The following is a 12386-nucleotide window of genomic DNA, read 5'->3' on the forward strand; positions in this document are numbered from 1 at the left end:
TAAAAAAAAAGAAAAAAAAAAAGGACATGGCTCCTCCTACCCCGAGTCTGACTTAGGGATATAATAAATATAATAAATCCACAATGGAGATATTAGTAAGATCTTACCTTCTAGTATTATAACTATTGTGTCCCATATGATGCGAAATGTTGTAAAAGCCACAAGTAAGGAAAATATGTATGTACAGATGGGATCAGCGATCTTGTATTCTGGCTGTAAGGTGATAGATCAACATTGTGTGGTTAAATACTGACAGACATAAAACAGAGTGCAAAGCAAAGTAAGGCATACTCTGTGCCCTGTTCTTTAGCAGGATTGCAGAATACTGTTAAAATTTGGATATTGCAATGAGAAACTCTTTCCTAGATTATTTAAATACTTTCCTCGTGGGACCTATTTTCAGAAGTTTAATGTTTTTTTCTGTTATTTTCCTCTGTGCCTAATCTAAATCTTCTACCCAGAACTGTAGAATATCAGAGCTAGGAGGAGTTTTAGAACTCATCAATTGGATTTAAGACCCCCATATTAAAGAGGAGGGAACTCAAGGTTAGAGTTGTGGGAATTGCTCAAGGTCAAAGCATAAATGGCAGAGCCAACACTAGAACCCAGATCTCTGGATTTTGCTATATGCACATTCCAGTACCTGCCAGTTAAGTGACAAGGCTTCAACTTGAGTCCTCCAGAGAAGGCACTACCAAAGCCAGCTACAGGTAAGTTACCTCGTGATGTGATAACTATTGTGTTTAGTGATAACAAAAGAGCTACATAGACTGGTGGCTCAATTAGGCTTGCGTAAATACAAAATGAATAGGACTGACACTGGTGTCTAGTGTACTTATAAAAGAAAATCACCTTTAGTTTTAATGTTGAAATTAAATATATTTTAAAATAGAAAAATTAGCAATCATATTACCTTGAATCGTATGATATATGCAGCTATTAGCACACCAACACTTTGTACCAAATCCCCCAAAGCATGAACAAATGCAGCTCTCACTGCCAGGCTATCCTGCCCATGGCCGTGTCTGCACCCAGAGCCTGTGGCAGGAGAATTTGAAGGCAGGGCATGGGAATGGGCATGATGGTGACCAGACTGGTTCAACAGAAACCCCATTCTGTTAAAAAGAAAAGAAAATATTATTCTTCCTAACACTATTGGTAAAAATATTTGTGACTAATCAGACACGAATGAGGCAACATGGAACTCATTCATTTACTAAATATTTGAGCACTTATTCTGCCTCAGGTACTGTTATGTGCTGGGGTCAAAAGAGTGGAAGCAGGCAGATCCCTGTCCCATAGAGCTATGTTCTGGTAGGGAAGGCAGAGGAGTAAACAAATACTAATGTACAGCTAGGCAACAAGAATGCTTTGAAGAAAAAAGTAAAGCACTGAACAAGGATGGTGAGTGATGGGGAGAGCAGGTAGAGAAGCCCTCTCTTAGATTCCCTCTGAACAGAGTCTTGAATGAAGTCCCGAAGCAAGTTGTGGTGGAAGAGTGCTCTAGGCAGCAGGAGTGCCAGGGCGAACACCCTGAGGTGTAAATGTATTCTATGTGCTCAGAAAAAAAGCAAGGCAGCCACTGCGGCTAGAATAAAGTGAGCAATAATGCCAGCAGGTGAGTTGGAGCAGTAAACAGGATCTTATTAAAAACGCCATGGTAAGGGCTTTTGATTTTATTCTAAGTATGAATGAAAGCCACTAGACAGGGAATAGCAAACCATGGTCTGTAGGCCATATTTGGCCCACAGTCTGTTTTTGTAAATAAACTTAAAAAACAAAATCCTCACCAGAGTATATGCTTATTGATTTTAGAGAAAAGGAGGGAAGGAGGGAGGACAAGAGGAGAGAAGGGAGAGGGGCTAGGAGAGAGGGGAGAGAGATGGATTGGTTGCCTCTCACACATGCCCCTCTCACAAGGGACTGAAACTGCACCCAGATATGTGCCCCAGCTGAGGCCCAACTGAGGCACATATAGTGTATGTGCAACCTTTTGGTGTATGGGACGAAGTTCCAACCAACCACATCGCTAGCGAGGACTGTAAATAAAGTTTTATTGTAATACAGCCAAGCTCATTTGTTTACACACCAAATGTGGGCTGCTTTTGTTCTAGAACAGCAGAGTAGCTGCAAAAGTGACTGCATGGCTCTAAAAGCCTAAAAATTTACTCTCTGGCCCTTCGCAGAAAATGTTTGTTGACCCCCTGATCCATAGTTTTTAGGAAAAAAATTGGTAGTTTAAAAAAAAAGCTCATCATAAAAGTATTTTAAAAATTAAATAAAAAGAAACTTTGTCCTATTTAAATTCCTGATTGTTAGTCAAACTTCAATATATCTCAGTAAACTAACGAGGAATTTATAATTTCAACAGTGTTTTATTAACATTTATAAGAAAAACTGATGTACTATATAATTTATAAATATACAAAAATGTCACTATTACTGAATGCATGTGTAACAGTCTCTAAATTCAGAGTATTTGAGAACATTAATGTGAAACAATATAAAGTGTATGCTATTATAATGGTGGATACACGTCATTATACATTTGTCCAAACCCATTAATGTACAACACCAAGAGGGGACCTTAACACAAACTATGCACTTTGGGTGATTATGATGTGTTAATGCAGGTTCATCAATTGTTACAAATGTCCCACTCTTGTGAGGGAGGTTGATAATGGGGGCGGCTGTGCATCTGTGGGGGCAGGGGGCATCTGGGAAAGCTCTGTTCCTTCCCTTTAATTTTGCTGTGAACCTAAAACTGCTCTAAAAAGTAAAACCTATTACGTTTTTTTAAAAAATAGAGCTTACATTACGTTAACAGCAACTCCAACAGCTGCAGTAATAAGCATGATATCTCCATTTATTTCATATTTCATATGGATAGTTCTTTGGACAGCTTCATATAGGAGGAATCCCATAAGTATATACACCAACAGCACACTAATCATAGCTGATAAAACCTCTGAAGAAAAATATAAAAAACAAGTTATTTGCAGCATGGTTATTACACCTCACACAAACTAAATACTGTACAATCTTTTATTTAGATTTCCTTTCCTCTATGAACATAAAAGCACTATATCATTTTTGTCATGCTTTTCTTTAAATTTTAAAAAATAGTTTAATATAGAAAATTTAAAAAAATTGAAGTATAATTGACATTATTTTCAGGTATACTATATACATGTATTTTATATATATATATTTATTTAAAAGGGGTTTAGTAGTTTGATCTGAATCCCTCACTAATTCACTCCTACCACTCCCCACCCTCCCTTTATCTCTTTAGGGTCAAATTATGTATATTTGTAGACCATACACAGGGAAAAACTGAGAAAAAATATTTATAAAATACATGGCCACAGACTAATTTCCTAATAGATGAGTACACTTATAAATCATGACAAAGTGAACAACCCATAAGAAAAGGAATGAAGGTCATAAATAGTAATATATAGAAAATAAACAGAAATGGACAATTTATCAACATCAATCTAAATACAAGATATTCAATAAGATTTCTTTTGGACCCTTACTAAATTGGCAAATATTAATAAGTTGGATAATAGCCAGAATCAGCAAGTACTGATGGAAGGACCAAATAGAATTATCTTTTTGAAGAGCAGTTAGCAAAATTAATCAAAATTTAAAATGCATGTATTCCTTGATTCTAGGAATCTGATAGAAACATATCCATAATATGCAAAGATATCTACAAGATTTTTCTTTTTTTCTTTCTTTCTTTTTTTAAAAAGATTTTATTTATTTTTAGAGAGAGGGGAAAGGAGGGAGAAAGAGAAGGAGAGAAACATTGATATGCAAGAGATACATCAATTGGTTGTCTCTCGCTCACCCCCAACTGGAGACCTGGCCTGCAACGCAGGCATGTGTCCTGACTGGGAATTGAACTGCGACCCTTCAGTTCACAGGCTGACACTCAATCCATTGAGTCATACCAGCCAGGGCTACAAGGTTTTTCACTGCTACTTTGTCAGTAGTATCAAAAAAGATCTAGAGACATCTTAAATGTTTACCAATAAGGAACTTAATAAGTTATGGTGTACGTGTACACATATAATGGGATACCATACAATCAATTATGTATAAAAAAAGAAAAAATGGGCAAATTGATAACAACAAGAAAGATAGAAAGTGTTACATCTGGGAAGTGGTAGTAGGGGCTTGGAGAATTTATTTTTCACTTTATTATTTTTGGTAATGTTTTAAATGTTTTAAGTTTATAACCACAAACATGTATTACCTCGAGATTAAGTAAAAACAAACACATTTTTATGCATGCCAGTATTCATGAGTGTACTCTGACCCGGGAATTCCTCTTCTAGGAATGATATACATGTTCATGCCAATTGAGTTGCACATGTGCAAAATGAGGCATGTTATGAAGCTATTCATCAAGCATTGTATATAACACTAAATAATTGAAACCAATAAAAAAGTGATTAGTAGAGGCCTTATAACATGGAATACTATGCAGCGGTAAAAAATGAATAAGACTCTTAATGTCCTGATAAGGAATGATTTTCAAATAGAGTTATGTGAAAAAAGCAAAGTACATAACTGTGTATAGTGTTACCATTTATGTGAGAAGAAAAAAGAATATATATAAATTATGATCTGTACATGCAATCTCTGGAAGGATATACAAAATATTAATAAACTGGTTATGAGGAGAATGGGTGAGGAGACAGGGATGACTTCAAATCTATATGCTTTTATACCATATGAATTTTCTACCATGTGAATTTAAAGTAGAAATAATTTTATATATTTTCAAAATAACAAAAAAGGCTAGGTGAAATATATATTAAAATAATTAACTAACATTATTATATAAAACAAGTGTAGACACTCAAAACAAGAAAATACTTTTAAAGAAAAATTTTCCTTTAGAGACATCAGATGTTAATCCTGTTATGTGTTAATAGGCAAAAGAATCTAGAAAACTATTATCTGGATGGACTCATTGCTCAAAGGTTCTAGGCCGTGCAAGTATATTGGCCTTTGATACACTTTTATTCCAACCCATAAATTATAACACAGAAATATTATCTACAAGTTATAAGCTATTTCCTGAAGACGTCTCATTAATTTAGATGAAACTCCAATAAAATCTTGTGCATTAATGGAACAGATGTTGGAATAAAACAAAAAATACAATTACTATTTGAAACCATGGTACACCTATTCCTGACACACTAACAGTGATCATACTTTGAAAGAGACACAGGGCCGAAGAAGAGAGAGAAAAGACCAGTTGAAATATATAAAGCTGTGGAGAGACAGCTACAATAAGTCCAGACTTTAAGCTCCTAGAGGATACAAACAAGTTACATGCCATGTCATATTTACTATAGCACTCAGCAGAGTGACTGGCATGTAGCAGGTACTCAAGTATTTATGATAAATTTTTAGAATGAAGTTAGGTTGAACAAGGTAAGATAAAAGACTATACAATTAAGAAGGTTAATCTAAATATGAATAATAGGTTACCGCAGTCACCAATTGTCTGCAGTTTGCTTTCTGTGGTTTCAGTTATCCACAAACAACCTTGGTCCAAAAATATCACATAGAGAATTGCAGATATAAACAATTCATAAGTTTTAAATTGTGCACCATTCTGAGTAGTATGATGAACTCTCGCACTGCCTCACTCTGTCCCACCTAAGATGTCAATCATCCCTTTGTCCAGTGTAACCACACTGTATAAGTGTCCTGACTGCTAGTCACTCAGTAGTCCTCTTAAGTTATGACAGAGAGAGAGAGAGAGAGAGAGAGAGAGAGAGAGAGAAAGAGAGTCAGATCACATCCATATAACTTTTATTATAGTTTATTATATAACTGTTCTACTTTGTTATTATTTATTATTGTTAATCTCTTACTGTGCCTAACTTATAAATTAAACTTTATCATAGGGTATGTATGTATAGGAAATAGCAGAGTGTATGTAGGGTTCAATGCTATCCACAGTTTTAGGCATCCACTGGGGAGTCTTGAAATACATCCCTTGCAGATAAGGGGGGGGGGGAATCACTGTATTTATTAAATACCCCCAAACAAAAATTAACTAGGTTAAAAGAGAAGATTTAAGCCAAATACAAGGCAGAAAACACATGAATTTCTTGTCTTAAGTTATAACTGCTCATGGTAAAATATACATATAAATAATGTAAAGAAGAAATAATTTAAAATTTTAAACTGTAAAGTCTCAAGTACTAGTGGTAGCTTCATTTTACTCACAAAAAAAGAACTTTAATTCTCTTTACAGTTGGTATTTAAAAAATACCAACTCTTCTCAAACTCTTCCAAAAAAAAAAAAAAAGTCAAGGTTGAACTAGCAAGCAGGCTGCCACAGTTTTCAAGGTGCCTTAATCAAACTTTTAAATATGAAATTATAAAGCAATACACTTTACATTTATATCCATAGCCATATAAATTAATGACAGAGAGATTTGATTGCTTATAAAAATCTATAATCAATATTAAAAGTACTTTCAAACTCCCTATTATTAAGTTGAACATACTTTCCAGTTTTCCCACAATAGTCCCAATTTATGCCTTTGTCCTGGCATAACTATTAAAAGTGCCCCATTTCCACACTCGCCAAGTGGCTCAGTTGATTGGAGCATCATCTCATGCACCAAAAGGTTGTGGGTTTGCTCTCTGGTCAGGCGCATACCTAGGTTGCAGGTTTGACCCCCAGTCCAGGGGAGCACAGGAGGCAATTAATTGATGTTCCTTTCTAATAGCAATGTTTCTCTCTCTTTTTCTCTCTCTTCTCTCTTCTCTCTCTCTCTCCCCCTACCTTCATCCCTCCCTCTTCCACATCAATGTTTCCCTCCCTCCCTTTCTTCCCTCCTCTAAAATCAATAAACATATGGTAAGAATTAAAAAAAAAAAAAACAGTGCCCCATTTCACTCTGAAAAATGTCCTGGTTTGGATGATGTTATATAGTTACCCTAGTATGTCTGCCAGATAAAATACTGGATGCCCAGTTAAATTTGCAATTCAGATGAAAAACAAATACTATTTTAGTATAACTATGTCCTATGCAGTATTTCAGAGATATCAGGCATCATATATTTCAGACAAATAGGTCATGTGTGTCATGCATGCACTAAATTTGGTAAGCCCGCATCCCAGTGACAATTTACCTATACGCTAAAAACCACCTTTTTGTCAACTTTCAGATATGGTAAAATCACTTTCATAAAGTAAAATGAAAGTCAAACTAAAACATAAACACAGCTCTTTGGCAAGGAGGATTCCCACACTTAGAAGGCCAACTAGGAGCTGAAAATGCAGTTTTCCACAACACAGTTTTCACCCAAGAGGGTAGCATAAAAGGGATCCCAATGCCTGCCCACAGTTAAGAGTAATGGAATTCAGCTGATTCCTAGAAATTCCCAGATGATATATTAAGATACTGCTATCAATGATATATATCCCTTTTCCAGCAATTAATAAGGAATGTGCCTCACAACTAGTTCCCTTGGTGAAAAGTAAAGACATTCATCTGTTAGTTTTTATTCTAATTACCCATAAAAATGTCTTCTAGCCAAAGCTGATAAATGCAAAAGGGGAATAAAACCCAAAATTTTAAGTTGATTTTTAGGGCTGAGTTTTATAATTGAGAAGTATAAGGCATATATAATACCATATAGCTAAAAATGCTAATAATAAATAGTAATATGACCATTTATTCTGGTAAAAAGAACAAAAAGTTCTTTCATTGTGAATAAATTAAACTTTGGTGAAATATGAATAGGACTAATTAGTGTTTTAAATTTTTTTCCTAGTATTTTTAACATGATGGAATGCAGATAAACATAGGCAAGATTCTCCCCCCACCCAACATTTAACAGAGAGGGAAGCTTTCAATCAACAATGAAATTATGATGTGCTCTAATCTCATTCTTGCTTTAGGTTGGTCTCTGTTCATATAACATACAATAAAGTTTTTCAAGACAAAGAGTATATAACTTATTCAGATTTTTCATTTTCTAAAGCAGACCCAGGAACCTCCACAATTGAAACCCTAATTTCTGTGAAAGTTACTAGCCCATTGGCTTTAGGTAAACTTGACTAAATGGAAATTTAGCAAAAATAAAAAACTCCTGAAAGAGATTTTTATGGAAATTCTAGAAAACCTATTATTTTCGTAGTTCTAACATATTTTGTTACTTTGCACACAAATAATTAAATCATTCCACCTGGCTGAACTGTAGCATTGGAGGACAGAGTAAGAAGTAAGATAAGTGTATGTGTTTTTTGTTATAGCATCACTTGGGTCTTTTTATTCAGCTGAAATATAAAAAAATGTTTATGGTCAATGATCTATGGAGACCAAAATACATCATGAATTTCACACACAATGTGAATAAACAGTTTGGTTTGAATGGCCAATAAATGGTAAGAGAAAATTTAAATGGGAGAAAAGATAGATGATTATCAATTTTTGCTAGTACTATAAAATATAAAAATATGGGGACTTCCGGCCAAGATGGAGGCCTAGACAGACATGCTGCATCTCCCTCCACATCTAAGAAGGAATACAACTACCTCAAAACTAGAGACAACCAAAAGTTCCAAAAAACTGAGCTTCATGAAAGTCCAAAAAAGATATAAAGAAGAAATATTCATCCTGACAGGTAGGAGGGGTGGAGCCAGGGCAGAGAGGATATGGTGTGGCTGCAGCCAGTGGAAAGCTCAGTCACGCATTTTAAAAAGTAGGGAGGGGCACCTGAGGAGCGCACCCAGCACCAGACCAAGCTGCACAGCTAACAGCTTCCGTGCCAGGGAAAATAAAGCCTCATTGCTTCTGATGGTGCAAACCAGTGGGGGTTGGGCAGAGGAAGAAACTACCAGTCTTTCAGCAGAGTCTGCTTGTTTAAAGGGCCCCCACAGTCCTAGAACATCCAAAAACCCACCTACTCTGGGAACTATGGCCAGGGCAACAGCTAGAGAGGCGCCAGTCCCATACGAAAGTGGGAGAAGTGCCTTGGAAAGGGGCGAGTGCTGAGCAAGTGGCACTGTTCTCTCTCAGAACCCTCCCCCATACAGTGCCACAACGTGGTGAAACGGGTCGCCTTGCACTGACAAATATCTAAGGCTCTGCCCCTTACAACATAACAGGTGCAACAGTTCTACCTAAGACATGGAGGCAAACAAACACAGAAGCCTGTCAAGATGAGGAGACAGAGAAGTATGGCCCAAAAGAGGGAATGGATCAAGGTTCCAGTGGGAGGACTAAGGGATGAGGAGATAGCCAACCTAACAGATGTAGAGTTCAAAACACTGGTGATAAAGATGCTCACAGGCTTGAAAGATATGCTTAAGTGTGGTAAATGCATAAGGGAAGACGTGAAAGCTATGCTAAGTGATACAAAGAAAAATCCACACAAAACCAGTGATGAAGGGAAGGAAACTGGGTTTCAAATCAATGATTCGGAATATAAGGAAGGAGAAAAACAGTCAACCAGTACAGAATGAGGAAACAAGAATTGAAAAAAATGAGGAGAGGCTTAGGAACCTCTGGGACAACTTTAAACATGACAACATCCAAATCATAGGGGTGCCAGAAGGAGAAGAAGAAGAGCAAGAAATTGAAAGCATATGTGAAAAAATAATGAAGAAAAACTCTCCAAATTTGGCGAAGGAAATAAGACATAGAAGTCCAGGAAGCACAGAGTCCCAAACAAGCTGGACCCAAAGAGGACTACACCAAGACACATCATAATTAAAATGCCAAAGGTGAAAGATAAAGAGACAATCTTAAAAGCAGTGAGAGAAAAGCAGAGAGTTAACTATAAAGCAGTGCCTATAAGACTATCAGCTGATTTCTCAAAAAAAAACTTTGCAGGCAAGAAGGAACTGGCAAGAAGTATTCAAGGTCATAAAAAGCAAGGACATACAATCAAGACTACTCTATCCAGCAAAGCTATCATTTAGAATGGAAAGGCAGATAAAGTGCTTCCTAGACAAGGTGAAGCTAAAGAAATTCATCATCACCAAGCCATTATTATATGAAATGTTAAAGGGACTTATTTAAAAAAAAGAAGATCAAAACTATGAACATGAAAATGACAGAAAACTTATAACTAGCAACAACTGAATCTAAAAAATAAAAACAAAATCCAACTAAGCAAACCAGAATAGGAACAGAATCATAGGTATGGGGATCATTTAGAGGGTTATCAGCTGGTGGGGGGAAGGGGGGGATGGTGCAGGGACTAAGAAGCATAATTGGTTGGTACAAAATAGATGCAGAGAAGGTAAGAATAATATAGGAAAGGGTGAAGCCAAAGAACTTATATGCACAACCCATGGACATGAACTAAGGGGGTGGGGTGAGGTGCGACTGCTGGAGGAAAGGAGGGTACTGGATGGAGGGGAGCAAAAAGAAAAATAATTGGGACTACTGTAACAACATAATCAATAAAATATGCTTAAAATATAAAAAACGTTTGCTGTACATTTTAACACATCTATAAATTGCGAAGGTTTTCAAAGTTCATAAGAAAAATAGAGTTCTTTTCTGTCTTCCTTTGTTCCTCTCCATCACGGTATCTGCCTCTTTCTCTTTACAGTGTTTAATACAATTATAATTATGTTGTGTTTTTATACATATTTACTACCTGTCTCCCCACACTATGCTATAATTCATTCCCTTAATGGGTAACTATTGAGTGCCTATTCAGTGAATGAGTAACAATTTGCTTGAACCATGTAAAACCACACTCAATCCAAACATATTTGCTTTTTCATGAGTGTTGCTTAGATGTACTGGCTTACCATAACTGTTAACTTTCCTAATGCTATGCTGCCAATAATGAATACATTTCCCTTAAATTATGTAACACCTGTCTTCCTATTCCCTCAAAGAACTATACAGAACACACATGTAAAGACAGATTTCAGAGGTCTATAAAAATCAGTTGGGAAGGAAACTGGAGATATATTCTCTCCTCTACTTTCTTCTATGCTATTTCTCTTTTCTACCTTCTTCCAACAGAAGATAGGAAGGAAATAGAAGAAAAATCAGTGAACTGTATTAGATTTGCGTAGGACTTCCAAACTAATATTGGTATTTCAACTCAGCCACAGGCAACTCTGTGGCACTCAGGCTAAAGACATCATATAGGGTATTCAGAGGCCCACGCTTGCCACCAGAAGGTCAAGCTAAACTGCTAAGTTTGCCTTTGGACCCTTCCATCTATTCTAAATAATCTCCTATTTTCTGCCTCTTTACCGCTCCCTCTACCCACGCCAAGGTTCCCCCAGTCCTCAAAGTTCACTTTAGGCTATGTTGCAATTGACTACCTCACTCATGTCTTCTTTTGCCTCAATAAAAACTCTGAATCCTAGAACTTACCTATTGTTTTCCTATAGATGTTCATGTGGTAGGAATTAAGTCTCATTAAGATGTCAATAATGAGTAGGCATAACTCTTGTCAGGGGTGGGAGGAAGTTGTTAAAATGAATCACTAACTAGAGAGAAGATTTTTTTTTTTTCCTGCATGTATGGGGGAAGAGATTTTTTTAGTCGGATACTTTCTGCTCTTTTAACATCAGGGAATAAAATAACAAACTGTAAGAATTAGCATTATAATCATATACCTACTCAGGACAATAATCATCTAGCCAGCTCTGCCAAGGACTTTGCTCAGTAGAACTACACACTGTTACAAAAGACTCCTGCGCTGTCACTTTGCCACGAACCTAGGCTGATGATTTGCGTCACCAAAGTTTTTATCTTGCCTTTTATTTCAGATACAGACAATTCTGCTTACTACAGTCCTTTCACATGATCACTACGTTTATCTAATCCATGCAGCCTCTTCCACCCAAGAACTGAAAGAAAAACCATATAAACAACGTCAATTACACTCATAATCCACAGAGAAGGATAAACAAAAGCAAGCAAGAGGATGGGACTCTTCTCTTTAGAATAGCATGCCTGCCCCCTTGGTCTGGGAGGTAGTGCCATTCCTCCTAAGGAGCAGTGGGATTTCTCTCACAGCGTGGTTTCATTAAGTTCTAAGTTTTATTGACTTCCAGAATAAGATGGCATACCCACAGTCAAATAAATGCAGGCATTTAAAAATAACTCACATATGGTTTCTACCCTTCTCTCCCTCATCCCACAAAAGAGCAGCCACTGCAGCTCATGGAAAGGAATAAAGAAAAGAAAGAAATGAAAAGAAAAAGAAAAACCTGAGTGATTTTACACAATCTGAGTTCACATGAAAGAAAGGAAAGTACCAACAGAGTGGAACTGATTCCTGGGACAGCCACCTGGGCTTACCCTTCAAATCTAAAACTACTTTTCTCTCACCTTGACTGAATGATTTTTGCTAAA

The 12386-nt window shown here is 36.5% G+C and overlaps 1 protein-coding gene and 1 long non-coding RNA gene across 2 annotated transcripts in view; one reads left to right on the forward strand and one right to left on the reverse strand.

Moving 5' to 3' along the window:
- LOC150016424 (uncharacterized) overlaps window positions 1-12386 on the forward strand; it is a 46589-nt gene that overhangs the window by 15645 nt on the left and 18558 nt on the right. The gene's annotated exons all lie outside the window — the stretch shown is intronic.
- SLC30A4 (solute carrier family 30 member 4) overlaps window positions 1-12386 on the reverse strand; it is a 28444-nt gene that overhangs the window by 2091 nt on the left and 13967 nt on the right. Inside the window, exons 3-5 of the mRNA XM_090270558.1 lie at window positions 2815-2968; window positions 914-1115; window positions 108-213 (exon numbers count right to left, since the gene is read on the reverse strand). Of these exons, the coding sequence (XP_090126684.1) occupies window positions 108-213; window positions 914-1115; window positions 2815-2968 (462 nt within the window). The remainder of the gene's footprint in view (window positions 1-107; window positions 214-913; window positions 1116-2814; window positions 2969-12386) is intronic.

Source organism: Furipterus horrens, unplaced genomic scaffold (assembly GCF_987537825.1).
Source record: "Furipterus horrens unplaced genomic scaffold, mFurHor1.1.pri manual_scaffold_3, whole genome shotgun sequence".
Classification (NCBI taxonomy): domain Eukaryota; kingdom Metazoa; phylum Chordata; class Mammalia; order Chiroptera; family Furipteridae; genus Furipterus; species Furipterus horrens.